Source organism: Dreissena polymorpha, chromosome 4 (assembly GCF_020536995.1).
Source record: "Dreissena polymorpha isolate Duluth1 chromosome 4, UMN_Dpol_1.0, whole genome shotgun sequence".
Classification (NCBI taxonomy): Eukaryota; Metazoa; Mollusca; class Bivalvia; order Myida; family Dreissenidae; genus Dreissena; species Dreissena polymorpha.
The window spans coordinates 8,374,913-8,402,049 of record NC_068358.1 but is presented as its reverse complement, the minus strand read 5'-3'; the positions used below and the strand labels follow the sequence as shown (position 1 = coordinate 8,402,049).

Below are 27,137 nucleotides of genomic sequence, written 5' to 3'. Positions count from 1 at the left end.
AGGCCTCCGGCCCATAATACATAGCATAATGGCATAATGCAATACAATTTAAGAGTTGTGCCCATGATATATAACACAATAACATCAAAATTAATTATAGTTTCAAAAGTTGTGTAATTTTAAATTTCAAAAGTCGAATGGCAGGCTTGTCGGATCTCCTAAGACATAAGACCCGTTTTCGCAATACGTGGCTCAGTTTTAAAAGCACGTCCAATAACATGACGAAAGTATTGGCATAAATGAAAAAAGTCTTGATATCAATTACAAAGATTATGAAAAATAAGAGAACAAGTTGGAACTCGGAACTCCTAAGACATAAGCCCCGCGTTTTCGCAATACTTGGCTCAGTTTTAAAAGCACGCCCAATAACATGACAACAGTATTGGTATAAATGAAAAAGAAATGTCTTGATAACAATTACAAAGATCATGAAATAAAAGAAGACATCAGCATTACGAGTCTTTTACGCGACAACCATTTATATTGTGTATAGTGAAGTTATTTAGCGTTCACGAACAACTGAAAAACTTAGTATTTTATATTGTTTTTGTGAAAGTTCAATAGCACCGTTTGAGCTTCACATCAGCATCTTGAGCCTTTTGCGCATCACATCATACTTGTGGCTATTAGTTATGACAAGTATTATAAAAATCCAAACATGTTTAGCAAAGTTATTTAGTGGAAACAAAACACTGTGATGATCACAGTGTTACATTGTGTTTTTTTTTGTCAAAGTTCCAAAGCACCTTTTTACCTTGACCTTGACATCAGCATCTCGATTCTTTCACGTGACATATCAAACGACATGTATTGTGTTTTTTTCTTATGCCAATTGTCATTAAAATGGACCATGCACGGCAAAATGATTTATTGGACACCAAACACTGTCATAATTAGGTATTTACATTGATTATTGTCAAAGTTATATAGCACCGTTTGACCTTGACATCTGGCTGTTGAGTATTTCACATATACTCTTGTGGTTAATACTCATGCCAAGTAATATTTTAATCCGACCATACATAGCAAAATAATTGAGCGGACACGAAACCTTTGCATTTTTTAGAACATAGTTTATTAAACAATCCATCCAGAAAGCCAAAAGCCCAAGTGGACAAATCAAGCATACATGATACAGTGTTTCCACAATACACAGTTTATGATTATACAAAATAAAGTTATGCAAAGAAATAAAATCGTTTGGTTACAACGGTGCCTACATGAATTATTATACATTATGAGTTATTATACATTACACTAGAACATAAATAATTATCGAAAGTATACATGTAATTAAATATATCCTAAGTGCGTCAGAGTGTATGAGGCTAATAAACTCAATTTAATGCAATATACAAACAAGGGCTGTTTGTAAAACATGCATGCCCCCCATATGGGCTGTCCGTTGTAGTGGCAGCCATTGTGTGTATACGATTTTTGTCACCGTGACCTTGACCTTTGACCTAGTGACCTAAAAATCAATAGGGGTCATCTGCGAGTCACGATCAATGTACCTATGAAGTGTCATGATCCTAGGCAAAAGCGTACTTGAGTTATCATCCGAAAATCATTTTACTATTTCGGGTCACCGTGACCTTGACCTTGTGACCTCAAAATCAATAGGGGTCATCTGCAAGTCATGATCAATCTACCCATGAAGTTTCATCATCCTAGGCATAAGCGTTCTTCAGTTATCATCCGGAAACCATGTTACTATTTCGGGTCACCGTGACCTTGACCTTTGACCTAGTGACCTGAAAATCAATAGGGGTCATCTGCGAGTCATGATCAATGTACCTATGAAGTTTCATGATCCTAGGCATAAGCGTTCTTGAGATATCCGGAAACCATTTTACTATTTCGGGTCACCATGACCTTGACCTTTGACCTAGTGACCTGAAAATCAATAGGGGTCATCTGCGAGTCATGATCAATGTTCCTATGAAGTTTCATGATCCTAGGCCCAAGCGTTATTGAGTTATCATCCGGAAACCACCTGGTATACGGACCGACCGACAGACATAATAGTTGTAAATCAGTGCATAACAGTTCTAAAAATGCAGCCATATTGTCGTAGAATACATCTAGGAACAGACACGATACTATAATATAAACTTCATTAAAAAGATAATAATGGCAATTGATTAAATACATTCAAATACAGTTTTGACAGTCCATTAAAGGCGACCGTTAAAACACAAAGACCGATTAAAAAACACGTGAATAAAAACACGTTACATATGCGGTACTATCCCAACAATTAATATGCAGTACATAATAAATGCAATTAAAGTTACAACAAGATACATACCGCACAAAACATTTCAGAATAAATCAAATTGATGACACATGTATTATGCGTTCGAACCTTAAAAGAGTGATAAATATAACAGCTTAATTTTTTTATTTATAGTTCATTATTTGATGTTATTAGCTCTATTAGCTCGATAAATTTGTACATGTTTGGTCGTTGTCTGTAATACAATGGAATATATTTTGATCTCAGTTCAGTATATATTGTACATTCAAGAATAAAATGAAACTCTTTTTCGAGTTTATTACAAACAGTACACTTTCTTTGATCTAATGGAATTGGTGTAGGTCTAGCCCATCTGCCTGACTCGATATTTAATCTATGTGATGACATACGTAATTTTGATAAATTTACTCGAAACTTGTTGACATTGCATATATTCAGGTACGGTTGAAATTGAAAAACGGAGATATGTTTATAAAAATTTGCCCTAGTAGAAGTATGAAGTCGCTCATTCCAATTCTGTACAAACATGTCACTCTATCTTTGTCTTACGACTGATACAAACATATTTTCATTTCCAACATCTTGAAAAAACCAAGCATCATAAAATCCCAAATTACTTAGTAGATCCCTTAATAGCGTGCACCAATTTTTCTTGGTAGGACACTCAATACTATCATCTAATAAAGTCAAATAAACTTTTTTGTTAAATTAATTTGCTTAACATAATTCACACAAAACACAAACACGCGAACAGGAAACACTTGCAATTTATCGCACACCCATACACACAAATGCACACATACCGACAAATTAAGTGCTTAAGGTTTGTGTTTTTTTTTCCATAGAACCAGAGGTTGTGTTCACAAAACAACATTGATAGATTATCATGTAATATACAGAACATAATTTTATTACACATAAACTTTACAGTTTCTAGTGTTAAACAAAGCGATTATACAAAATACATGAATACATATAGTTTGTCGTTTTTTTTCTAACAGAAATATCATAATTTGGTTATGGATAGACTTTACAGATATTTTAGACAAACATGATAACAGTGTATCTAGCTATATATGGAACTGCTTTAATACCGTATGTTGTTGTATCAGTAAAATAATTCAATATCTGTTTAGAGAACAAAACTTAATACAACTTGAATCACAATAAAATGTTAGTAGTATATAGAATACCGAATTTTTATGTCTATTTAATGTTAATGCAACAACTACATCAGCATACAATCGTTACAGAACAGAACATAATTTTATTACACATAAACTTTACAGTTTCTAGTGTTAAACAAAAACAATAATGCAAAATGCTTGAATATAGTAAGTGGATTTAGCAGACATGTTATAAAATAGTTATGAATGAACTTTACAGATAATTGAACAAAACTTGTTTTAAATCACATGTTTACAGTGTATATTGCTACATATGGATGCTTTTTACTCGCGTTATAACCGTTAAGGTGAAACCTTAATTGTATTTTGAAGGAGCATAGAATATTAAAGTGAGCATCCAAACCACATAAAATTTAAGTAGCAACGGCACTATTACAAATTATAGTTGAAAGTGTATGAAAATTAAAATATAAACATAATTCTAATTTCGAAATATAACAATAATTATACTTTGTAATATACACAACTATACAACCATTGTTTCATTTAACTGTCATTAATAACAGATACTTACAAATGTTATATGTAAGAGTTTTCAATATACCTAATATGTCAGACTGCCTATTTGGAACACAAAAATAGAATCACACATAATAAAATGTAGTATTTAATTTAATCTCTGTACAAACGAGACAGTAACATGTCATGTCCAAAATAAATAGAGCATCAGTTACAACCTTTAAAAGAACAGATATTCATTCTACCCAGATACATTCTTAGACATTATTACTACTGAAAAATATTAAGAAATAGATATAAAAAATACTGATCACAAGGGAAGAACATATGAAGTTGATTTAATAGTAACCATATCATGCCTATTTGAAACAAAACAAGGAAAACAATTGTCAGAAAACCAAGTTGTAAATTACAAAAAAGTATGATAAAAGGTGATATGGGATTTACAATTAATATTTAATTAAAACAAGCCGTCAGAGATGGGTGAAGCTCCCCAAAGTTTTTTTTGGTCACAATATTGCACTATATATTCAGATAAAAGGAAACATCTTGAGGGGCATAACTTTGGACAAAATAATAGGATGGATGGTTTAGCAACTTAACAATTTCAAAGGGCCATAAGTCTCTAAATAAATCATCTAACCAGAACCCACAAATAACACGCACATCTCTTCAAGGCAGTTAAGCTTCCCATAAAACTTCATTGAATTCAAGTCATTAGTTGGGGATAAATAGCCCAGACAAGAATTGCACTATATGTACAGTATATTGAAAATTTCAAAGGGCCATAACTCTGTGAAAAATCATCCGAACATAACTTGCTGATAATATGCACATGTCCTGTTGGTAGTGAAGCTTCCCATAAAGTTTCATTCAATTGCAGACATTAGTTGCTAAAATAGCCCGAACAAGAATGCACAATATGTACAGTTAATGGAGAATTTCAATGGGCCATAACTCTGTGAAAAATCATCCGACCATAACTGGCTGATAACATGCACATCTCCTCTTGGTAGTGAAGCTTCCCATAAAGTTTCATTGAATTCCCGTAATAAGTTGCTGAGAAAAAGCTCAGACAAGAATTTTTTAGAGGAGCATAAAAATAATTCAAATATGAAATTTCTTTGTGTTATATACCTCATTATAAACTTCCTATTTTAAAACAAATCAATAGGCAACCGTGAGGCAAACACGAAGGTATTATAAAATGACAGCATATTTTTTTATTGAAGTTTCTCTCTGTGAAGACAACAGACTATGAATTATTGTATATGGTTTCTTAGTCTGATTTTTTTTATCCCTGAATTATTAAAAAAAACACATTAAGTTCTGATCACCTTTGAATAAGATGCATTTTTAATTTGAGAAGACATGCTTCGCACAATTATAAGGCAACTTTTAAACAAATGCAAAGCACAAGATACACGTCGTTATAAACTTGTGTGTTTAAATTGTTCACTCTGGTCAAACTTTATGTTCAAATAATTATTTTTATCAATTTTACAAGTCTAAACTAGGTTTTTTTGTCATAAAAGCAAATGTAAAGAATGCTTCATTAATTTGTAATGCAATGAAGACTAGTTTTCTTATTACATATCACATATACCTAAAGCTACCGTATAGGGAGAAATAATTACTTTTGACAACTTTCAAATTCGAATAAATGACAATCGAATGTTATTAAACAATGTTTCTGAAACAAGTTATGTATTAATTTTTAAACAATTTGCAAAGAGATGTCATATTAATTCATCAATTTTACCAAAAAAAAAATTACCTTGACCTTACACAACTCAAAGTGTGTAGATCCTTGAGATACACATGCATGCTATATATGAAGTTGCTACCTTTAATATTGCAAAAGTTATTGCAAATGTTAAGGTTTGCACAAACAAACAAACCAACAGACAGGGCATTATGTAAACTACCTCATTAAATTAATTGTATTTTTTTAAAGAAAAATTTTGCTTCCAATGCTGGATGCATATTTCCTCATCAACTGTGTCCGCTTTGACTCACCTGAAAAATATATAAAGATGCATATTAAATATTGGATCTGTCATCTTTACACATATACTCTGGGCTGGTTTTCTAAAAGTTTCTAAGATAATTCTTAAACAAATTGTTCTAAGATTTAAAGTTTTGATTAACTCTTCTTTTCATGAATCTTCAACACAATATGAAATTCAAAATCCATGCATATTTGTATGATTGTTTCAATGTAAAAACAATATGTCAAGGGACATGGAAAATATTTGGGATAGTACGCAAACATTTCCACGCTCACGCTAACACTCATGTCGACACCGGTGTGAGAAGGATAGCTCAACTATATATATTTCATATATATAAGTCGAGTTATAAATGAAACAAATTAAATTAACTAGGATCACATTCATTGCCTTTTAAGCTAAGATCATGCATACCAATGTACATATTTTATAAGGCAAAGAGAAGACACATAAGGTTAACCATAGTCATAAGCTCACATCAGGGACATATTTTGCATGTCAGTATCTATGTTGACACTGCTGTAGTAATTGCTGCTGTACAACATGTATTAAGCACAGCTTTTGCATTTACTTTTGTAGAAGGGCATGGATCGTATGACATAGTGTGTTTACAAAAATGTTGTGGAAATTTTTTAATTTCTTAAGTAACACAAAGTATCTGAATAAGCAAAGATAAATGTTTTTATTATATATTATTATACATATATTATATTTAAGATACATTGACGGATATTGTGTAAAAATTGTTAGTGATGAAAAACAATACATCTTTCTTCATAGGTAACTAGATCTGTAGACAAAAACAAATAAAAGCTGCGCCATGAGCGCATGATACGCCCGTCGTATGCCAATGAAGTAGTAAGGTAATAAATAACCCTTTGAATCATTTTTTTACTTCAGTTTATTTGTATTTGAATACATGGTTTATTTTATAAGTACATGAGCATGGAAATCACGAAATTTTGACGAACAAAGTCCCATAACTCTGGAACGACAATTCAGAATTCCGTCAAAAACGAAAGGGGATCAGGGTTTATCAATATTAAGATTGTGTTGAAATTTGAAAAAAATCCATCAAGGGATATTTGAGCTACAGTAGGACATTCAATGAAATCACGAAATTTTGACGAACAAAGTCCCATAACTCTGGAACGACAATTCAGAATTCCGTCAAAAACGAAAGGGGATCAGGGTTTATCAATATTAAGATTGTGTTAAAATTTGAAGAAAATCTGTCAAAGGATATTTGACGTAGCGTACGACATTAACAGACGGACGGACGGACGGACGGACGGACAGACGGACGCGGGGTATACCATAATACGTCCCGTCATAGACGGGCGTATAAAAAATCCATCGGGGGATATTTGAGCTACGGTAGGATACATGAACAACAATAACATTTAAGGTCACAGTGACCTTGACCTTAGAATGAATGACCTTGAAATGACCAGTGGTCATCTAAGTGTGCTTGCAAACCTTCATGTCAAGTTTGAAGACTCTATGTCCAAGCATACCAAAGTTATAACAATTTTAACATTTTAACATTTAAGGTCACAGTGACCTTGACCTTCAAATGAATGACATTGAAATGACCAGTGGTCATCTTCTAGTACTGGCCAATCTTTATTTCAAGTTTGAAGACTCTAGGTACAAGCATACCAAAGTTATAACATGAAATAAGAACTTTAACATTTTTACATTCAAGGTCACAGTGACCTTGACCTTCAAATGAATGACCTTGAAATGTCCAGGGGTTACTTACTAGTTCTGGCCAACCTTCATGTCAAGTTTCAAGACTCTAGGTCCAAGCATACCAAAGTTATAACAACTTTAACATTTTTACATTCAAGGTCACAGTGACCTTGACCTTCAAATGAATGACCTTGAAATGTCCAGTGGTTACTTACTAGTTCTGGCCAACCTTCATGTCAAGTTTCAAGACTCTAGGTCCAAGCATACCAAAGTTATAACAACTTTAACATTTTTATATAGCTACAGTAGGACATTCAATGAAATCACGAAATTTTGACGAACAAAGTCCCATAACTCTGGAACGACAATTCAGAATTCCGTCAAAAACGAAAGGGGATCAGGGTTTATCAATATTAAGATTGTGTTAAAATTTGAAGAAAATCTGTCAAAGGATATTTGACGTAGCGTACGACATTAACAGACGGACGGACGGACGGACGCGGGGTATACCATAATACGTCCCGTCATAGACGGGCGTATAAAAATACAATTTTTGTGGAAACTTACTATTTATCCTTCGCAAGATAAGCTTTTAGGTTGGGATCTTTAACTCCCCGCAACTGTTTTACGACAGAATAGTATGGTTCACTGAAATTAAAAAAAGAAGTAAATTGTGATTTGATTTTATTAAAAATAAATTTATGTAACTATGTAGGTTTGAACATAGACAAGTAACTGTTGCCCACAAACATATAAACTGCATTCTCTGCAAGTGATGACAAATTTAAAGTGTTAATAGTTATAAATGCCAATTTAGAGAATGTGGAGTGGTCATTATGTCCCCCACCACTATAGTGGGGGACATATTGTTTTTGCCCTGTCTGTTGGTCTGTCTGTCTGTCTGTTGGTTGGTTTGTTTGTTGGTTTGATTGTATGTTGTGTCAAACTTTAAAATTTGCAATAACTTTTGCAATACTGAAGATAGCAACTTGATATTTGGCATGTATGTGTATCTCATGGAGCTGCAAATTTTGAGTGGTGAAAGGTCAAATTCAGGTCATTCTTCAATGTCAAACTGGTCGAATATATAGCTTCAAATCGGCGCAGTAGGGGAAATAGTTTTTCTGACAAACATATTACTTGTTTTGTTTAGCTCACAGAATATTAATTTATACCACCTTAATGGAAGTCAACTAGAAGAACAATATCCATAGGCCTCTGCGCTCTGAGTTTGATCATTACCTTTCGGATAGGTAGTCATGCAATCTCCAAAATAACAGAAACAGTCAGGACATGCATTTGCATGAGTACACATATATTTTTTTTACAATTTTGAACCCTTTGTACAACTTATTAACAAATGTATAGTTAATAATTAAAATGATAATTAATATGAGTTATATATTATACACGCTTCAAATCTGGCTCTATATGAATGCATACAAGCTTTGTGAAAATAAAACAAGATTGCCAAACTGTCACAAGATACGCCTATTTGAAGGTTTTGAACAACGTGATAACTTTACCATGACCCATATTTTAACTTGACCTACATGCACATATCATAAAGACACAATTTCTGACCAAATTTGGTGAAGATCATATGAAAACTTCTTCAATTAGATAACGGACACCATGCTAAACCCATGAAATGCGCTATGTGACCCCGTGACCCAGTTTTTGACTCGACATGACCCATATTCTAACTTGACCTAGATATTTTCTGTTGAAATTAAAGAGCGGACACTACTGTGGACGCCGCCCGCCAAAAGTGAAACTATAAAACGTTCTGTTTTAAAAAACGGGCGTATGAAAATTAAAAGTGAACCTTTGTAATATTATTGAAGTCGCGCCAATCCTTTACCTTGGTCATTCACACTAAATAATGGATGGTTTTATTACAATATTTAATTTTGGTGTACATTAACTAAAGCAGGTAACTCTTCCTTTAAGCATTCAATATTGACGGTTACACAAATGCTATTCACCGAACTAATGTACATTTCAAAACAAGCATTAAATATATGGTATGAAAGTCAAAATTGTCATTTAAATGGCTCAAACGTATTTTAAGCATACTTTTATCATAATCTGTTCTTTTATATACATGTACATAACCATACAATTGGCACCATGAACCCAAGAACAAGCTAGGTCCGAAATAAATGAATAAATGTAAACGTTTTTATCTCAATTAATTCACAAAGTATTTTGAACAGTTAACCCACTATATTTACCTTAAAATCCCGAACCAAGATGCCATATAATATTTATTGTGTGAAGTTTCTGTACAATAGGTCAATAAGATTTTGAAGAAGAGGTTGGTAAACAAAATATATCAATATACAAATCCATGTAAAACAGCGTTTTTTTTAAATAGGTTTTGGTAAGTGAAAAAAACAACAAAAAACAATACCTTGTGTGAACATGATGCGCACTTGTACTTTTCTGGTTCCACTGACTCACCAACACATTCCGGGTGGAACCATTTAAAGCATCCTTCACACTGCCAGTACTCTCTGGGAAGCACATTCAAAAGATACACTTAGCATCAGCAACACATTAAACATCTCAGCACATCCCACTTAACTTACCTAAACGCAGATTTCGAAACCTAAACACAAACCCTTAGTTCAAGGTCAAGGTCACAGGGGTCAAAATTTGTGTGCGTATGGAAAGGCCCTGCCCATATGCCCATGCAGACCAAATATTAAGGTAACATCTCAAGGGACATATAAATAATGAGCATTTTCCCAAACCTAAACCCAAAGTGTGACGGAAAGACGGACAGACAGACAGACGGACAGTCCAATCACTATATGCCCTCCTACCGGGGGCATAAAAACCAGTTCAGACATATAACAACATTCAACCTTTGAAGTAGACAAGCAATTTTAAGTGTAGGCAAATTTGTAGCATTTATTCAAAGTTTGACCTTGAACAAGCACGGTGTGTTAATTGCAACTTGATTTCTCTTGAAGGTGAACATAAGGGAAAAATGCTTTTGAATCCCTTGATTCGTTGCAAAGAAGTGACAAATTTTGAGAAAGGGAGACCAATTGTCAAGAGAAAATGATTCATGTATAGCCAACATTTTCAGAAACGGAAGGACAATTTACAATATGGTGATATTGTCAATATGAAGGACAATATGGTGTTTAAGTTTCATGTAGAGGTAACTATTTTGTTATTGTTTAATTAATAGTTTAACTTGCTTTAGGACAAATTAATGAAACCTTGCATACCTTCCATCATCCGGCATGTTGCACAGACAATGAGTTTCTCTGACTCTTAGGTCAATAATAAATAATGGACTCTCTGCGAAAAGGTGCCTAAATGAAGAAAACATTGAAATCAGTACAATAAATAACAAGAAAATTCAATCATGGGGTTGGTATTCCCCATCCTAATGAAAAATCCTATCAGGCCCCTCAATCTGTCAAATCCACGGCCGAAATTCGGCCGCATTCTCCCCCCTGAAAAGTATACTTTTCCCCCTTTTTGGGAGAAAAATTCCCCCTAAAAAAAAAAGATAGATGTGTCTCATGATTATTATATCTCAATTCTATTTTAATTTAATCTTGTCAAACATACTTTATTATGAAAAAAGCAATGAATATAGTGCAAACCTGTACAAATGTTATAATTAGAGAGTAAGTAAAAAATTCCCCCAAAAGGGAAACGCCTCGAAAATTCCCCCTGGTATGGGTAGCGACCCGCTTCCCCTAAAATGGATTGAGGGCCCTGCCTATCATAAAAGGGTACAATTCTTAACTGACCAAGCCATCCTGACAAAATGTATGTAACAACTGTATAAATAATAAACACTTGATGTTAATATAATAATAAAAATTGAATTCCAAACAATAACCCAGGCGGGAAAAACTCAATTACAATCAATTAAGGATCGAAACATTTAAAGCTGATCCAAACAAAATATGGAAGTGAACAACCACAATTTAAAACAAAACATTTTAGTTACATGATATTCCACACAATAGTTAATTTACTAACAGCTTATTGCAGACATAATATTTAACAAGCAATGTGTTTGTGAAACATAATGTCCCCATATATTTGACCTTTGACCTTGAAGGATGACCATGACCTTCACCTTTCACCACTCAAAATGTACAGATCCATGAGATACACATGCATGCAAAATATCAAGTTGCAATCTTCAATGTTGCAAAAGTAGGCATTAAATAAGCGATTTTGACCCATATATTTGTCCTTTGACCTTGACTGCCAAATATTAATTAGCTAGCTTCATTATGGCAAATGTAAATGTTTGACGCAAACACACAAACAAAAAAACAGACAGGTCAACAACAATATGTCCCCCACTATAGTGGTGGGGGACATAAACAAATAAATGAGAATATTTATTTACTTGCATACCAAGTAGATACTGACATAATATATGCATGCACCCTCGGTAGTAAGATGATTTTTATATGAAATTCCATGCAATAACTACAATGTACTCATAAACAGCACACATAATTCCTTTAATTTGAATTAATTAAAGGGGCATAAATAAGGAGTTACCTAGTATGCCCAAAAAATTTGAACAATCAACATGCTGACACATTAATTTAAAATTTCAAGAAATTGCATGAAATAGTTGCTGAAAAACAGGTCCAGATAGAAAAATGTGACAGACAGAAGTATGGAATGACAATTTTTTTTTTCTCTCCGCCTCAGAGAAATTAACTCACCTTCACTTTATTATAACACATTTTATTATGGTATATATAATTACTTACTGCATATTTAGGAACCTGATAAACAAATTACCTTTATTTAGTTGTTATGGATTCGTTACACTTTGATGACCTTGATTTAATTCTAAATTATTTTGTGAATTATTTTCTACATCACATTCATTGATTAAAAGCATCAAAGAACCAGTATGACGTCAAGTACATTGCTGCCAGTGAAAGAGTGACAAGCTAATATAAATACACTAAAATTAATTTCCCTAAAACATTATGTTTACAAGCAATTATACAATATGTCATTAAAATACTATTGTTTGTTTCTTTACATTTATACACATGACATCAAGGTTTATTGCATTTCCTTAAGATTGTGTTTCATATGTGAATTTCTTATCAAATTATGTAAACTGTTCTGAACTGTTTTCAAAATAATAAGCTTTGCCAAAAATTGCTTGAGATTTCCTTTTTTCTATAGATTTTGATTAGCATGTAGTGTTAGCATACTAAGAATTATTTCATGATATTTCAGACAAAAGTTTCTAAATGAAAGCTCCGAATAAACAACATACCTCAATTTGAATCAATTAAAAGGTCAAACCTCTGTGGTTATGTTGTAGATCCCTACATAATTTAATTGATATGTGTGACCAAGCTGTATACAAACTTCTTGATAGTTTAATAAAATTCCATTGACAATTATGGATAAGCATATCTGGACAAGCAAAAGAGTGAATGAAGGACGGAGAGCAAAATAGACTGACAAGGGCAAAACAAGACCCTGCTTTCTGTTGGGAATCAATATCATTCTTACTGACAACAATACCAGATATGAGGTGTAAAGGATGATTAAGGATAAACATAGTTTCCTATAAATATGAGATCCATCCGTAGATAACGACAATTACTTGGACAGCACTTACATGTTTTGATGGGAGGGTAAAGCTAAATACATCCCTCTTTGATAAGTCAACAGGTAATGTCTGCCACAAACCTTTGATGTACTCGCTCTGGCTGGATATCTTGACTCCTAAACAAATTACATGTTTCAAGTAAAAAGTCCAACATAAGTTAATAAGTGTGATGCATATAGATGCAAACACTTCTCTGCAGAAGTGCATAAATGTGAACACTGACTCTTTCCTAAAATATTTATTGCAAAATTTAACAATCCAATAATAAATCAAATGTATACCGATACCACAATTAACCTAAAAGATACGTCGATGAACCTCTAAAAATATGCTTTGCATTATGGTACACAAGAGGTTTATCAATTTAGAAAAGCTACAACTGAAATTACCATAAGACTGAAGAATGATTTGTTCGCAAGGATACTCTTTTAACAGTAACTCTGATTGCGATTGTTTAATCAAGTGTTATTGACTTACTAACAAACAGTGTTTTCTCAAACCCTTATCACTCTAAGTCTCCTGCTGCCTAAGATAATTCACTGCTCTTTGATCAGATAACTTTTTCTGCATTTTTGATCCATTTACGTTTACAATTAGTTCACATAAATAGAGTACCCTAGTTGTTGCCACATGATCGACTACTGGGTCAGTGTCTCCCCCTTCCAACTCCATGGCAGAGGCAGGGGTGTTTGCCAGCTGGTCCGAGTTCTGCAAAATGATCATGATATACTCATATTTACTTCCTTTATTTACCTAGGACTTATAGAAAAGCAAGAATTGAAATTACCATAACACAGATGAAATATTTGTTATCAAGGACACGTTTTTAACAGTAACTCTTATTGCTGTTGCTTCGCGATTGTATAATCAATTGTGTCTTACTGACTAGACAGTGTTTTCTCAAGCCCTTTTCAATTTAAGTATGCTGCCTAAGATAGTTCACTGCTCTTTGATCGGACAACTTTTACTGCATTTTTGGATATATCTATGTTTACAATTAATTCACATAAATAGAGTACCCTGGCTGTTGCTACATGATCGACCACTGGGTCAGTGTCTCCCCCTTCCAAATCCATGGCAGAGGCAGGGTTGTTTGCCAGCTGGTCCGAGTTCTGCAAAATGATCAGGATATACTCATAATTACTTCTTTTATGTTTTTGTATTCTTATTTTCTCTACCGTAATTGACAGCTGCAATCTCATTACTCCTGTGCTTATTCACTCATGTTATCCTAGTATTTTAATGTTGAAGATGGAATATCATGTGAATGGATCTCAAATGAGAAAGGACTTATAGAAAAGCAAGAATTGAAATTACCATAATACCCATAAAAGATTTGAAAGCAATGGCACACTTTTAACAGTAACTCTGATTCCTTTTGCTTCGCGATTGTATAATCAATTGTGTCTTACTGACTAGACAGTGTTTTCTCAAGCCAGTTTCAATCTAAGTCTCCTGCTGCCTAAGACAGTTCACTGTTCTTTGATCAGATAACTTTTTCTGCATTTTTGGATATATTTATGTTTACAATTAGTTCACATAAATAGAGTACCCTAGTTGTCGCCACATGATCGACTACTGGGTCAGTGTCTCCCCCTTCCAACTCCATGGCAGAGGCAGGGGTGTTTGCCAGCTGGTCCGAGTTCTGCAAAATGATCATGATATACTATGACATATTTACTTCTTTTATGTTTTTGTATTCTCATTTTCTCTACCGTAAATGACAGCTGCAATCTCATTACTCCTGTGATTATTCACTTATGTTTTCCTAATATTTTAATGTTGGAGATGAAATATCATGTGAATGGGAAATCAGATCAGAAAGGAATTATAGAAAAGCAACAACAGAAATTATCCTTACTTTGAGTAAAGATTTGTTAGCAAGGGCACGTTTTTAACAGTGACTCTTATTGCTTTTGCTAAGAGATTGTATAATCAACTGTTTCTTTCTGACTAGACAGTGTTTCCTCAAACCCTTTCCATTCTGAGTCCTTTGCCTAAGATATTCCACTGCTCTTTCATCGGATAACTTTTTTTGCATTTTTTAAACATATTTATTTTTATAATTAATTCACATCAATATAGTAAGGTGGCTGTTACCTCATGTTCGACTGATGGGCTACTTGCTATCTCTTCTAGATGACCTCCAATGAATTCTAGAAAAGTAAGTTAACAATTTGAATAAATAAATATGCTTTAAAAGTATTTGCAGCAATTAATTTAGTCATTCATGTGTCCAAACATATTATTTCTAAGGCTTTTCAAACAAGGCATGCAAACAAGGGCTGTGTGTAAAACACGCATGCCCCTTGAATGGGCTGTCAGTTATAGTGGCAGCCATTGTGTGAATATGTTAGAAACTATTTTAATGCTTCAGGTCAATGTGACCTTGACCTAGTGACCTGAAAATCAATAGGGGTTATCTGCCAATCATGATCAATGTACCTATGAAGTTACATGATCCTTGGCCTAAGCATTCTGGAGTTATCATCCGGAAACAATTTTACTGTTTCTAGTCAATGTGACCTTGACCTTTGAAGAAGTGACCTGAAAATCAATAGGGGACATGTGCCAGTCATAATCATTGTACCAATAATGTATCATGATCCTAGGTTTACGCGTTATTGAGTTAACATCCGGAAACCATTTGGTGGACGGACCGACCGACGGACCTACATGCGCAAAACAGTATAACCCCTGGGGGCATCCAAAGTGCAATATAAATTCATTTACATATACATGTATACATGTTCACACTGTACATGCAAACCAGCAGATTCTGTAGTGTGTGAGTTCGAATTCCACAGGGACAGTATTGGAATTTTGTGTGTGTGTTTTATTTCTTTGACTTAACAATTTTATCAATTATCATAAGTGCATAGCATAACACTTAAGTAAATTTTAGTCTTGACTCTTGATGATTTACATTCTACTTCATTTTTAGTTAAAGTGCCCTGGGGATTTTTTTAATACTTATTAAAACACCTATCTTACAGGATTATTATTATAATGGGGTATCATTTTAAATAAATCATTAAGTAAATTAAATACCCTTTAATAGTTTTATTTATTTCTGACAATTAGATCCCCTATTTGCCATTGACATGCTCCTTTACTCAGGACTTACCAACAGACAAACCCAGAGAGATCATAAGAATACACAGCAAAGTACAAAATAAAATAAAAAATATAATCATATTGCAATGATTTGTTTCTTATTTGTAAAGCCATTTTCTATCATTTTCCTTATTGAACAATTTTTTTTTCATAATCCAGTAAAAAAAGCAATGGAAAGTAATTCACTTAAGAAAGCATAAAAAGAACTTTTCTGGATAAAAAACACTGGTAAGTTATAATAACGGTTTGCTTTTTTTTGGTTTTAAATCAAAACATATAAAACATATATAACATTTTGGTGAAAAAGTGATAAATGATAAAATGGTGGAAAAGTGATAAATGATAAAATATATACAGTGTTTCGTTTTTGTTGGAAATAAAATTATTTACCCCCTTCAGAAAGCAGTCTTCTGGCTATTCGTCTCCGTTCTTCTAGTAGTTGTGTTTTGCTGAGCACAAACTCTAGGGATTGATTCTGCAGGTAGCATTCTGCTTACTAAAGTTGTTAATATCATTATATTTACTGAGAGGTAGCATTGGGCAGAAAAAAACACAACTGTTTCAACCAATTAAGTGGGTTTGAAAATTAATTTACCAAGGCAATCCAAGTAATACTTAGGCACGCACAAACATTTTATGAACATACATATTAATTACAAGTTTCATGTAGTTACATACAATAGTTACTGAGCAACAGCTATGGAAAGCAAAAAAAAGTTATGAAATTCCTTACTTTCAATCAATGAAGAGGATAACTATGGCTTTACCAAGTTGATGCAGATTCCTAACGTTCAATCAATGAAGAGGATAACTATGGCTTTACCAAGTGGATGCAGATTCCTTACTTTCAATCAATGAAGAGGATAACTATGGCTTTACCAAGTGGATGCAGATTCCTTACTTTCAATCAATGAAGAGGATAACTATGGCTTTACCAAGTTGATGCAGATTCCTAACGTTCAATCAATGAAGAGGATAACTATGGCTTTACCAAGTTGATGCAGATTCCTTACTCACAATCAATGAAGAGGATAACTATGGCTTTACCAAGTTGATGCAGATTCCTTACTTTCAATCAATGAAGAGGATAACTATGGCTTACCAAGTTGATGCAGATAAATTTTATGCGTGTACCAATGCAACATAATAGAAAATAAATTTTAAAGGTTCATTACAAGAAAAAGTTAAGAAACAGCTGTGGACAGAAAAGTGTCACAGATGGACAAAAAGACAAACAACGCTTAAAGAAAAAAAATCATTGGGAAGTACAAATAACAGATTCCATTACCTTTTAAACGTAGACACCGCAAGATATTGAATCTGACTGTTTTGCATGACGTGGGCAGAGTATGTTCCAATGTATTGGTCCGCCCATATCAATGCTGGATCAGCGCCGAATGTGCACACATTTACTGTTCAAAAGCAAAAAGTAAAAAAACAACATCATCAAATCACCATAAATGATACATTATGAGTACAAATATTATTTGCTAAATTTTTGGAATGAATAAGGAATGAAATTCCCTAGCTGGTAATGGAGACATATTTTTTGCGCTGTCCAGAGTGATGTCAGGATGTCTGGTTAGATGTTCCTTGCATCTTGTCAGCACTTATTCTCATAAAACACTTAAAGGATTAAAAAGAAACTTAGAAGGAGTGTTCATTACAAAGCCTTGGTTTGCATATTGGCAGATTTGTCAATTAAGTCAAGTTCACAAGGTTAAAAACATAATTACCTTGCCAGTGCTTCTTAACATAAATCAATGAAGGATTTTAATGTTACTTGGTCAGATTTATTAATAGCTAGCTTGGTTCGGCATACTGTGAGGATTTTTATTTGGGTCAAGGTTAGAAGGTTAAAACATGGATTTCTTGTACTTCAAACAAGAGCAAACAAAAGCATAAAGTAAAGAAATGTTTCCCTTGTCCACGCCTCTTCTCGTAAACAAACCAATGCAGGAATATTAATGAAACTTGCTAAGTGCTAGTACTAAGCCTAAATGTAAATTATCAGGATTTTTAGTTAGGTTAATGTCAGGGTCACATGGTTAAACAAGAAAAGTGTTTTTAGAAACACTATGTCCCCTATTGCGCCGCTTTGAAGCTATATATTTGACCTTTGACCTTAAAGGATGACCTTGACCTTTCACCACTCAAAATGTGCATCTCCATGAGATACACATGCATGCATGCAAAATATCAAGCTGCTATCTTCAATATTGCAAAAGTTATGGCAAATTTTAAAGTTTGACGCAAACATACACTCAAACCAACAAACAAACCTACAGACAGATAGACCTACAGACAGGGAAGAAACAATATGTCCCCCACTATAGTGGTGGGGGACATAAAAAAGTTCTTGGAGGCAATTATTCCCATAAACCACTGAAAGGTGTCAATCAAACTAAGAAGGAATTACGCTAATGCTACATATTGTCAGGAAGTCTAATTTCGGTAACGGACATGACACCAAAACCTCCACAATCTGATCAGTGTAAACTTTTTATATAAATGATGATTATTTGCAAGTTAAATATTTACATAGCATTTTACAGTCTGTGATATTTTCTAATTTAGTATATGAAGTTAAATGTATCTAATCTGTTTAATTAAATAATGTACACATTTACATCCATTGTTGCAGGATCTGTTGCTGGGAAACATTCTGCTCCCCCATCGGATTTATGTACAATACTTTGTTGTCTTTCGGTTGCACAACCTGAAGAAAATAAAAGAGGCCCCCAGAGGGCCTTGGGGTGCTAACCTGAATAATATGCGATCTTAATAATTAGTCCCACTGGCAGGAATCTTGAAAATTTAACCTATTTAGAAGAATTTTAAAGTTTTTTTTTCTATGTACATATATAAAAATAATTTGACTGCTCCAGGTTGGGGATATTTTTTTGAACAAGAAAAATAAATTTAGCAATCAAGATGAAAATACTATAAATTGTTCATGCCAAAAACCTATTATCTATGCCTTATGTTTTCAGAGGTTTTTTTAAGTTTTTACTAACTACATACTTTCTTGTATGAACACAATGGCCCAGCAGGACAGGGCAAATTTTAACCTGTGTGCCTAAATTTGAACAATATTGGCAGATGTCCACTTGGCAATTTTGTATGCACAATATTTATCCTATATGCCTTGTGGTTTAAGAGAAGACTATTTGTGAAGTTTTTTTAGTATATACATGTAGGGAAAACATATTGGGCCCCATGGTGGGCCTAACTTTTGGCCCCAAGCCTGTAATCTCAACAATTTTTGTAGAAGCCCCCTATACGAATGCCAAAAATGTAAGCTCTATGCCATGTGTTTTGAGTGAAGATTTTTGAAGGGTTTACTGTTCACATAGAGGAAAAACAGATTCATCACAGGACAGGGCAAATTTTGGCCCCAGCTCTGTTATGGAACCAATTTTTGTAGAGGCCCAGTAGACAATGTTTCATGCCATTTATACATGTATCCAAGTTAAAAATTGGACAACCGTGATATTTCGCAAGTAAATTGAGAATCATTTTCACTTACTATAAGAGACCAGTGGAATCCACCCTCATTGACTGCTCCAACCAGATGATCATACTCCAGTATCTGCACCTTTGCATAGAAAATAGTACACTTAAGACAAGAGCAACGCTCGGCGGCAGGTTCAGTCTTGAATAAATGAAAGCTTGTCAGAATTATTTTTAAATCACAAAGACCTTGACCTTTGACCTAGTGACCTTAAAATTGAGTGTGGTGTGTAGAACACATCAAAGTGCATCTACATATAAAGTTTCAAAGTTGTAAGTGAAGCACTTTCATTTTAGAGCCAAAGTAAAGGTTTTAGCACGACACAGACGACAGCACGAGCTGGCTATGACAATACCTCGAGTTTTCTCTGAAAACAGCCGAACTTATAATACTCAATCAAGTTATTCTTGAAAATAACAATATAGACTTCTTTTAATCAATGCTTTATATACTATTATTCATTGAGACCATCAAACAATTCCTAATAAATACCAAGTAAATGCACAGATTTAACATGAACCTTCATGCAGTTATGACCATATTTCATAATATTTAAAAATATTTCAATGCTTAAAAGTTTTTACATGTTCCAGCAACTGTCACAAAATCTCAGCCCTTTAATTTCAGGTGAGCTAAAATATGGTTTCCATCATATTGGTCAATGCAAAGGGTTATTTCTTAATAACGTTAATGTGCTGTCATTTTAATGTAAATGTTTAAATGTTCACGGAAATGCCTCAAAGTTAAGGTATTAAGATTTTATTATTGAACATGCTACATACCTCGCTTAAATACCTGTGTTTATCAGGGTCTTGTGCCAAAAATATGGCAGTCCATACTGTACTTGCTACATGGAGAACACTGCCATCCAAAGGCAAACACAGCAGATGTAAAAATGCATCCATTATCTAAAATTAAGTATTTAAGACATGCCATAATTAAACAATAATTTTAACACATGAAGTCAGAACAACCAGATATACTGTTATCATGACAACAAAGTTTGTGTGTTCATTGAAATGTTTTCCATTTATGTGTTGGCATTGTATATTTGTTTATATGTTTTAATTAATTGGTTATTAAAATATATTCAATAAACTCAAGCCAAGCCATCAATTTTTCTGTTCAAGTTAGAAACAAGTACACATCAGTGAATAATGAAATAATAATAAGAACACCATGAACAATTTAGAAGCAAGACATGGATTAAATAATCATTGGTACAACTATCTGTGTAAACAACAAACTATAAAACACCATTTACTCTACATTATTAGAAGGAGACTATTATTTTCTGAATGCAAAATTAAATATATAAGGAAAATAAATATTATAGGTATTAATGTTCAAACAGGTCACACAATTTTACGGCAGTTAAATTGTAAGAACTTTTGGTTTGATAAAAAGGTCACGAGGTTCGGTAATATTTGAATCATTTCCAAATTTTCCAAATTATTATCGGAAAAATCCGAGGACCGACGGTATTTCGGAAAGACTGCAATGGCAGAAACAACACATGTTCTTTAAACCCATTATGTCTTTCGCGTCTCTGTTCTTAACGATCAATGGCACTGACATCTTCATATAAATATTTGATGCAAATGTGCCAAAAATATACATATGTGGTATGTAATTTGCAAAAGTAGCATGATTTTGTAGTAAGTGGGAAAATATTGAAGTGATAGAAAGTCCTGAATTATTTTTGATGTAGGGCGAACCTAGTCATGGTGTTGAGGAGCGATTGTGTTAAAAAATTATGCAAGAAACATGTAAATAATTATTTCAAGATAAATGAGATTTTCAAGTCTGCTTGCAAATTTTTAGCAAAGGAAAATTGACAGACAAAACTTCAGTATGTTTTTTGGTAAACGTACAGCTTAATTAATTTTTTTTCACATAGTCAGTATAGTGAATCGATATGCATTATAAATGTTCTGTGCAAGTGAATTTCATATAAACTTAGCCTAAGTCTTAAGCATGATTACTGTGTTCTAGAGCTTTACATTTGTTGGTCATGTTGATGTAATGTTTTAAATCTATAGCCAGTGGCCAAGGTTAACGATTCCGACAACACTTATTTGCATGTACATGTAACCCTTTTGGCTTTATCATCGTGAACTCACTTTTGAAGCGAGTCAACAGCATCTTGAAACCCATAGAGAAAGTGTAAACAATAAGCTAGGTGCGGTATTTAAAGCGGGTATATACGATCTTGTCAAATATTTATTAATTAATATAAAATGTGTAAAAAACTTATTATACATATATTTTAATATAAGGCCAAATAAAAAAATAGTCTTGGTTCAGGGAACATGGCCAGAAAAATGTAGGAGGGTAGGTAGGTTTTTCTTTTTTTTTTTTTTTTTTTTTTTTTACCAGTCGACTGATTTCAGGGTGAAAAAGGGTCAGTTAATGCACCCATGATTGTTTAAACACTGACCAAATGATTAACATTGCACATGTGGTATTTAGTCGTTGTATATTATTCAATATTCCTAGCTCTTTATGCACTTCTTCAGGGCTAGCGCTGGCCCAAAATTTCTTTGAGCCAACCATTTTTTGTTTGTCTGTCTGTAATAGTGTGACCTTCATATTCAAAAGTGAACAAGCCATCTTTATCAGTCTCTGGTGTTTGGGGTGTGACCTTCAGAATTTTTTTCATCATGAGACCTGACCTAGTCTCCGACAGGTGCTCAAGAGTCTGAATAGTGGCTGTCAAAAGGAGGGTAACCTCAGAATAGCACAAGTCTTTCTTCTGGTACATTTTTTTATAAAATGGCAATGGGTTTGAGCGCATCGCACAGGAAGTAGTGTTTTATCCAGACCGTTTTAGCGAGGCGCGGCGCCACGCCGCTTTTTTGAAGCGCCTCGCTGCCCCTTTCAAAGCAAATCAGCGCCACGCTGCCCTTTTCAAAGGCCGCCGCCCTGTTTTCCGCCATGCGCGACATTATTGATAACATCTTAATTGCCTCTTAACCAAGCTTCTAAGCCGACTATTATCAGCGAAGATTCGCACGGTTGTGAATACGTCATGCGTGAATAACCATGTGTCAATATCAATCGATAATTTCAGTGGCTTTGTAACACTAATCGGTCCGGATACAATCGTGCACAGTTACTTAGGAGACTTGATGAAAACCTCGATGTTATTCACGTGAAAATTGTGCATTTCATGCATAATTCAGTTATATCAAAACATTTATTTTTATGCGTAATTAAATAAAAAAAAAAACACCAGTTGTATCTGTAAAATATTGATTTGATTTCAATTTAATGCAAAACAGTTTTGAGTTAATAAAAATTAATTTACAGGGCTTGCACTAAGCGGCGTATGGCCGTATATTACGCCCGATAATTGTTTCCATACGCCGATTACAAAACCCCATGACGTCCACTGTACTTCCTGAAAATTGGCCATACAACGAAAATAGCAACCCGTGACATATTAAAGCTGTCGATTAAAATAATGCTCCGCCTCCTATCCAATACAATAGGCGCAGGCTCATATTAAAGCTGTCGATTAAAATAACGCTCCGCCTCCTATCCAATACAATTGGCGCAGGCTCACAGTAGATGTGTGTTGATGAATTGTAGCAGACGACAATCTTAACACGTTTGCTGTTCACGGTTAGGCAGACCGCGCTTAATTGGAGCACGTGATTGTTTATTGTCACGATGTTTTGATTACAATAACGTGTGAATGTCGGCAAAGAAGTTGTTACCCCGTCTTGGACCCTGTTTGGCCAAAAGTTGTTAATTGTTGTAACAGTAGTAGGCCTGCACCATTGGTTCAATTAAGAACATTATGACCTGTTTGTAACTTGTCAAAATATGTTAATTGGCAAACACAGATATGAATTTTACAAAAATATTGAACTTGTACCACTTATCATTCGTGTTTAGAATGTCACAACGTACGCTTTCCGATTTTGGCATTCCACTTTCGACGAAACATAAATTAGAAATTGATATAAATTGCTTTGTAAGCAAAACAAGTTTATATCGGACACCAATTAACGTGTATAGAATTAATTGACAATGAACAAAAGACAGTACGGCGCCGTTCCTAATTACACTTTTTGCGAAATAAAATGTACACAATACAACACGTGGTCATGAAAACAATGTCATTACGCAGAACTTTCTGACTATTCAACAAAGTGTTAGTGTGTGTGAATCTCCATTTAAGATGTATATAAAGGACTTGTTTGTGCAATGTGTGTAACGTTTTAAATATAAATAATTGTTTAAGAGGGTAACTCATTTAACAGTATTCTAAGACTTCTTTGAAAAGCTATAGTTTGTATAAGATATATATCTTATGGTGTTTAATCTTGTTTTTTGTTTCTACATGAAAATATAAAACACATAATAAAATATACATTCTGAATTTTGTTGGTTTAATTATTCAACAATAAATCTCAAAACTATACATACAATGTTTGTGTGTAACAAAGCTTGTTATTAAGTCACTATACAGATATATTTGTGCCCTTTTTATGAATGTCGCGCGCTAAAGTGCCCTTTTTTGAAATTTTGCACCACGCCCTTTTTCCTTCCTGTATAAAACACTAAGGAAGTGAGCAGTGTACATAAATTTGAATGTTGCTATTGGTTTGTACAGGCTAAGGGCGTCACAGTACATTGATTTTGATTCATTATCAAAGCGAAGCCAATTGTTGTCAAGTTTCCATGACTCTTGGAATGCTCTAGTGTTTTGTGTTTTAATTATTTTTTTTTATGACTCTTTTTCGTCCAACGACGCTTTAAGGTTAAAGACGCCATGTTAGCGACTGTAGAGACAAAGTGGTTAATTCCATTTTTATAGTAGACTAGATGAATGACTCTTCCTATGTGTTAAAAATACGAAACTTTAATTACAATTAAACCGCGCGTTTTTTCACATTTTCATTTGATTAAAATACGCTGCTGTCAGTTAGCATAGTGTGCGAGTTAAACAAACAAATTAATTGATTATCATCTTTTCATTTGATCGGAAATTGACAGAAAGTTGTAACATCATCGACATAGAACTAATTATTTAATTATCACTTTTAAATTCAGATCAATAGACAGCTTGGAAATAATTAAATTATTGTCACGCTTCTTTTCATTTTTAATCTTTAATAATACGACATTTGCGACCGGCCGCTATTTTGTTTGCAGACGACAATTTTAACTGTGTATTCAAAGTGCACAGTGTCTGCGCATGAATTACCGAATATTACTCCATAGCTCCACCCATTTTTACATTTCATTCAACAACGTTATTTCATCTGTAAGCGAGCTCAATGTTGATTGGCCAGCTAGCATGCGCACTTCAATAACAATAAGGTCAAGCAATGTCTCGTATACAGGTGCAGACCGGTTTTTGTTCACTGTTCAAATTGCGAACACTTTCATTGAAACAAAGAGAAAAATATAGACAACCAATCCAGGTTTAAATGGTGGCTGTTTTCAATGAAATTTTACGAGATTTTAGCATTTTCGCCATCAGATTTTTTTCCATGGACCAAAAAATCGTTAGGGTCGGGGGCAAAAAATAGGGTCGGTCGGGTTCCCTGAACCAAGACTATTTTTTTTTTTGGCCTAAACTAAAATAAAAGTTAAGAAGAACATGTGTAAAAAAATGCTGAATAAGCCAGATATTTAATTCTGAAATCGAAAAAGGCTGTACATCCGAATTCGCCAGCATGTATATCATGCATGTACGATGTGAATCTAAATTTAGTTTAACGGTTCATTTGAAATTCCTGCAGCGATATCGATTCATACGACACACGAACACTTACTAAAAAGACGAATGCATCGGTTATTGTAGGAAAATAATTACGCATTATCTTCGTCACAATCGGCTCGGGGCGCTAATTTGTATTTGCTGTATTTTGTGAAATTCGTCTTAAATGTATCATTTTTCTTGCATATTGTGTGTTATTATAACATATTTAACCCGCTTTAACAGGCACAAAAATTCGATTCGAAATATTAAAACACCTGTAGACTGGGGTGACCCACGTCTTGCCAAAATAAGGGCACCATATAACACACTATGCATCTGCGGAAGTGTAGGTCAACAGAACAGGAACTTCAAAATGCTGGAGGGGTGTAAACAATAAGCAAGGTGCAGCATTTAACAGGCACATATCTTCGAATACCAAAATGACCATTAAAAAACACTGGAATCGCACTGTTAAAATACCTGTAGACTTCGGTGACCCACGTCTTGCCAAAAAAAACAAAACGTTCGCACGTTTTGATTTCTTCCTCTCTGATGTAATTGTCGGCGTCAATAAAAGAGAGAAATTTTAACACCGCCATTTTTTACAACAGACTAAGTTATCTCCCTTCGTGGGCGGAGTTAACACCGCACTACTTTTGAGAATACTCTTTGGCTGTTAATTTATTTGGAATACAGCGTTACCGCATTTTGATGGTTGGTTTGTTTACTTTCCGTCTTTCGGTTTCTACTGCAAACGAAATTAATTGATTTGCTGCTCACGTTTATTTATTGATTTAATAATAAAATATTAAACCCTAATAATGTAATAGATATTATCGGATAAATAGAATACCATTCTAATACCAGTGTGTACTTACATTTATCTCGGAAAGCCTAGCCGCGTAAACCTTTCTTCAACTCGTAGCACACAAATTCACAATACGTTGAATAACACATTGATTTATGTGATGTTTATTAAAAAAACACACTTGTGTACTTCCGATTGATATTCAAACACAATTATTACGTCTTTGTTTATCGATTAAACGCCTAACTTTTATTGAATTAATAACGCGTAACTTTGTTTCTTTGTTTATTAACAAGATGGAAGCTAGCCTAAGCGCTTTTCATGACGTCATGCGCGCGTGCCGTTTCCCATAAAAATATTTCAACACAAAATACTCGAAAACTTGATTTTTCCCAGGTATAACGCCTACGCCAACAGGTAGATCGCATTCTTGTCCATATACATGTCAAATTTCAGCAAACGTGTTCGGCCAGTTTTCAAGAGACCCAAATCGCAGTGATTTGCCTCAGCTTAACGGAACTTAGCCCCCTTTATCATTCGTTCGAATGAACGTCATCAATGATGACGTCCAATACATCACTCATTCCATACAAAAAGATAATACTCGTTAAAGTAAATGTCAGTATAATGGTAAACATAGTAATATGTGTACCGAAACGGTAGAAGGAATGTCTGCATATATTCGTCAACTGCTGTTTGCATTCTGTGGCAACTGATGTTTGCCATTTTTA

General features: G+C 33.9%; 1 protein-coding gene and 1 long non-coding RNA gene across 7 annotated transcripts; both read right to left on the bottom strand.

Moving 5' to 3' along the window:
• Positions 1 to 1,052: 1,052 nt before the first annotated feature.
• LOC127877389 (uncharacterized) lies at positions 1,053 to 26,293 on the bottom strand. 6 transcript variants are annotated; one of them, XM_052423209.1, is made up of 14 exons: positions 26,079 to 26,293; positions 20,662 to 20,787; positions 19,895 to 19,963; positions 18,996 to 19,084; positions 17,654 to 17,777; positions 16,756 to 16,861; positions 15,349 to 15,404; positions 14,801 to 14,893; positions 14,268 to 14,360; positions 13,864 to 13,956; positions 13,258 to 13,364; positions 10,859 to 10,945; positions 10,030 to 10,132; positions 1,053 to 5,925 (listed from the first exon to the last, which is right to left on the bottom strand). In XM_052423209.1, the coding sequence occupies exons 8-14, from the start codon at positions 14,855 to 14,857 to the stop codon at positions 5,902 to 5,904; spliced, it is 564 nt and encodes a 187-aa protein (XP_052279169.1). In that variant the 5' UTR covers positions 14,858 to 14,893; positions 15,349 to 15,404; positions 16,756 to 16,861; positions 17,654 to 17,777; positions 18,996 to 19,084; positions 19,895 to 19,963; positions 20,662 to 20,787; positions 26,079 to 26,293; the 3' UTR covers positions 1,053 to 5,901. The 6 variants fall into 6 exon arrangements, 3 of the variants coding, with proteins under 3 accessions (XP_052279169.1, XP_052279170.1, XP_052279171.1); XM_052423210.1 differs by lacking the exon at positions 26,079 to 26,293 and adding an exon at positions 25,874 to 26,018; XM_052423211.1 differs by lacking the exons at positions 16,756 to 16,861; positions 17,654 to 17,777.
• LOC127877390 (uncharacterized) lies at positions 6,802 to 8,158 on the bottom strand. Its single transcript, XR_008048405.1, has 2 exons — positions 7,804 to 8,158; positions 6,802 to 7,658 (listed from the first exon to the last, which is right to left on the bottom strand). It is a non-coding gene; the product is annotated as an uncharacterized LOC127877390 (long non-coding RNA).
• Positions 26,294 to 27,137: the final 844 nt, after the last annotated feature.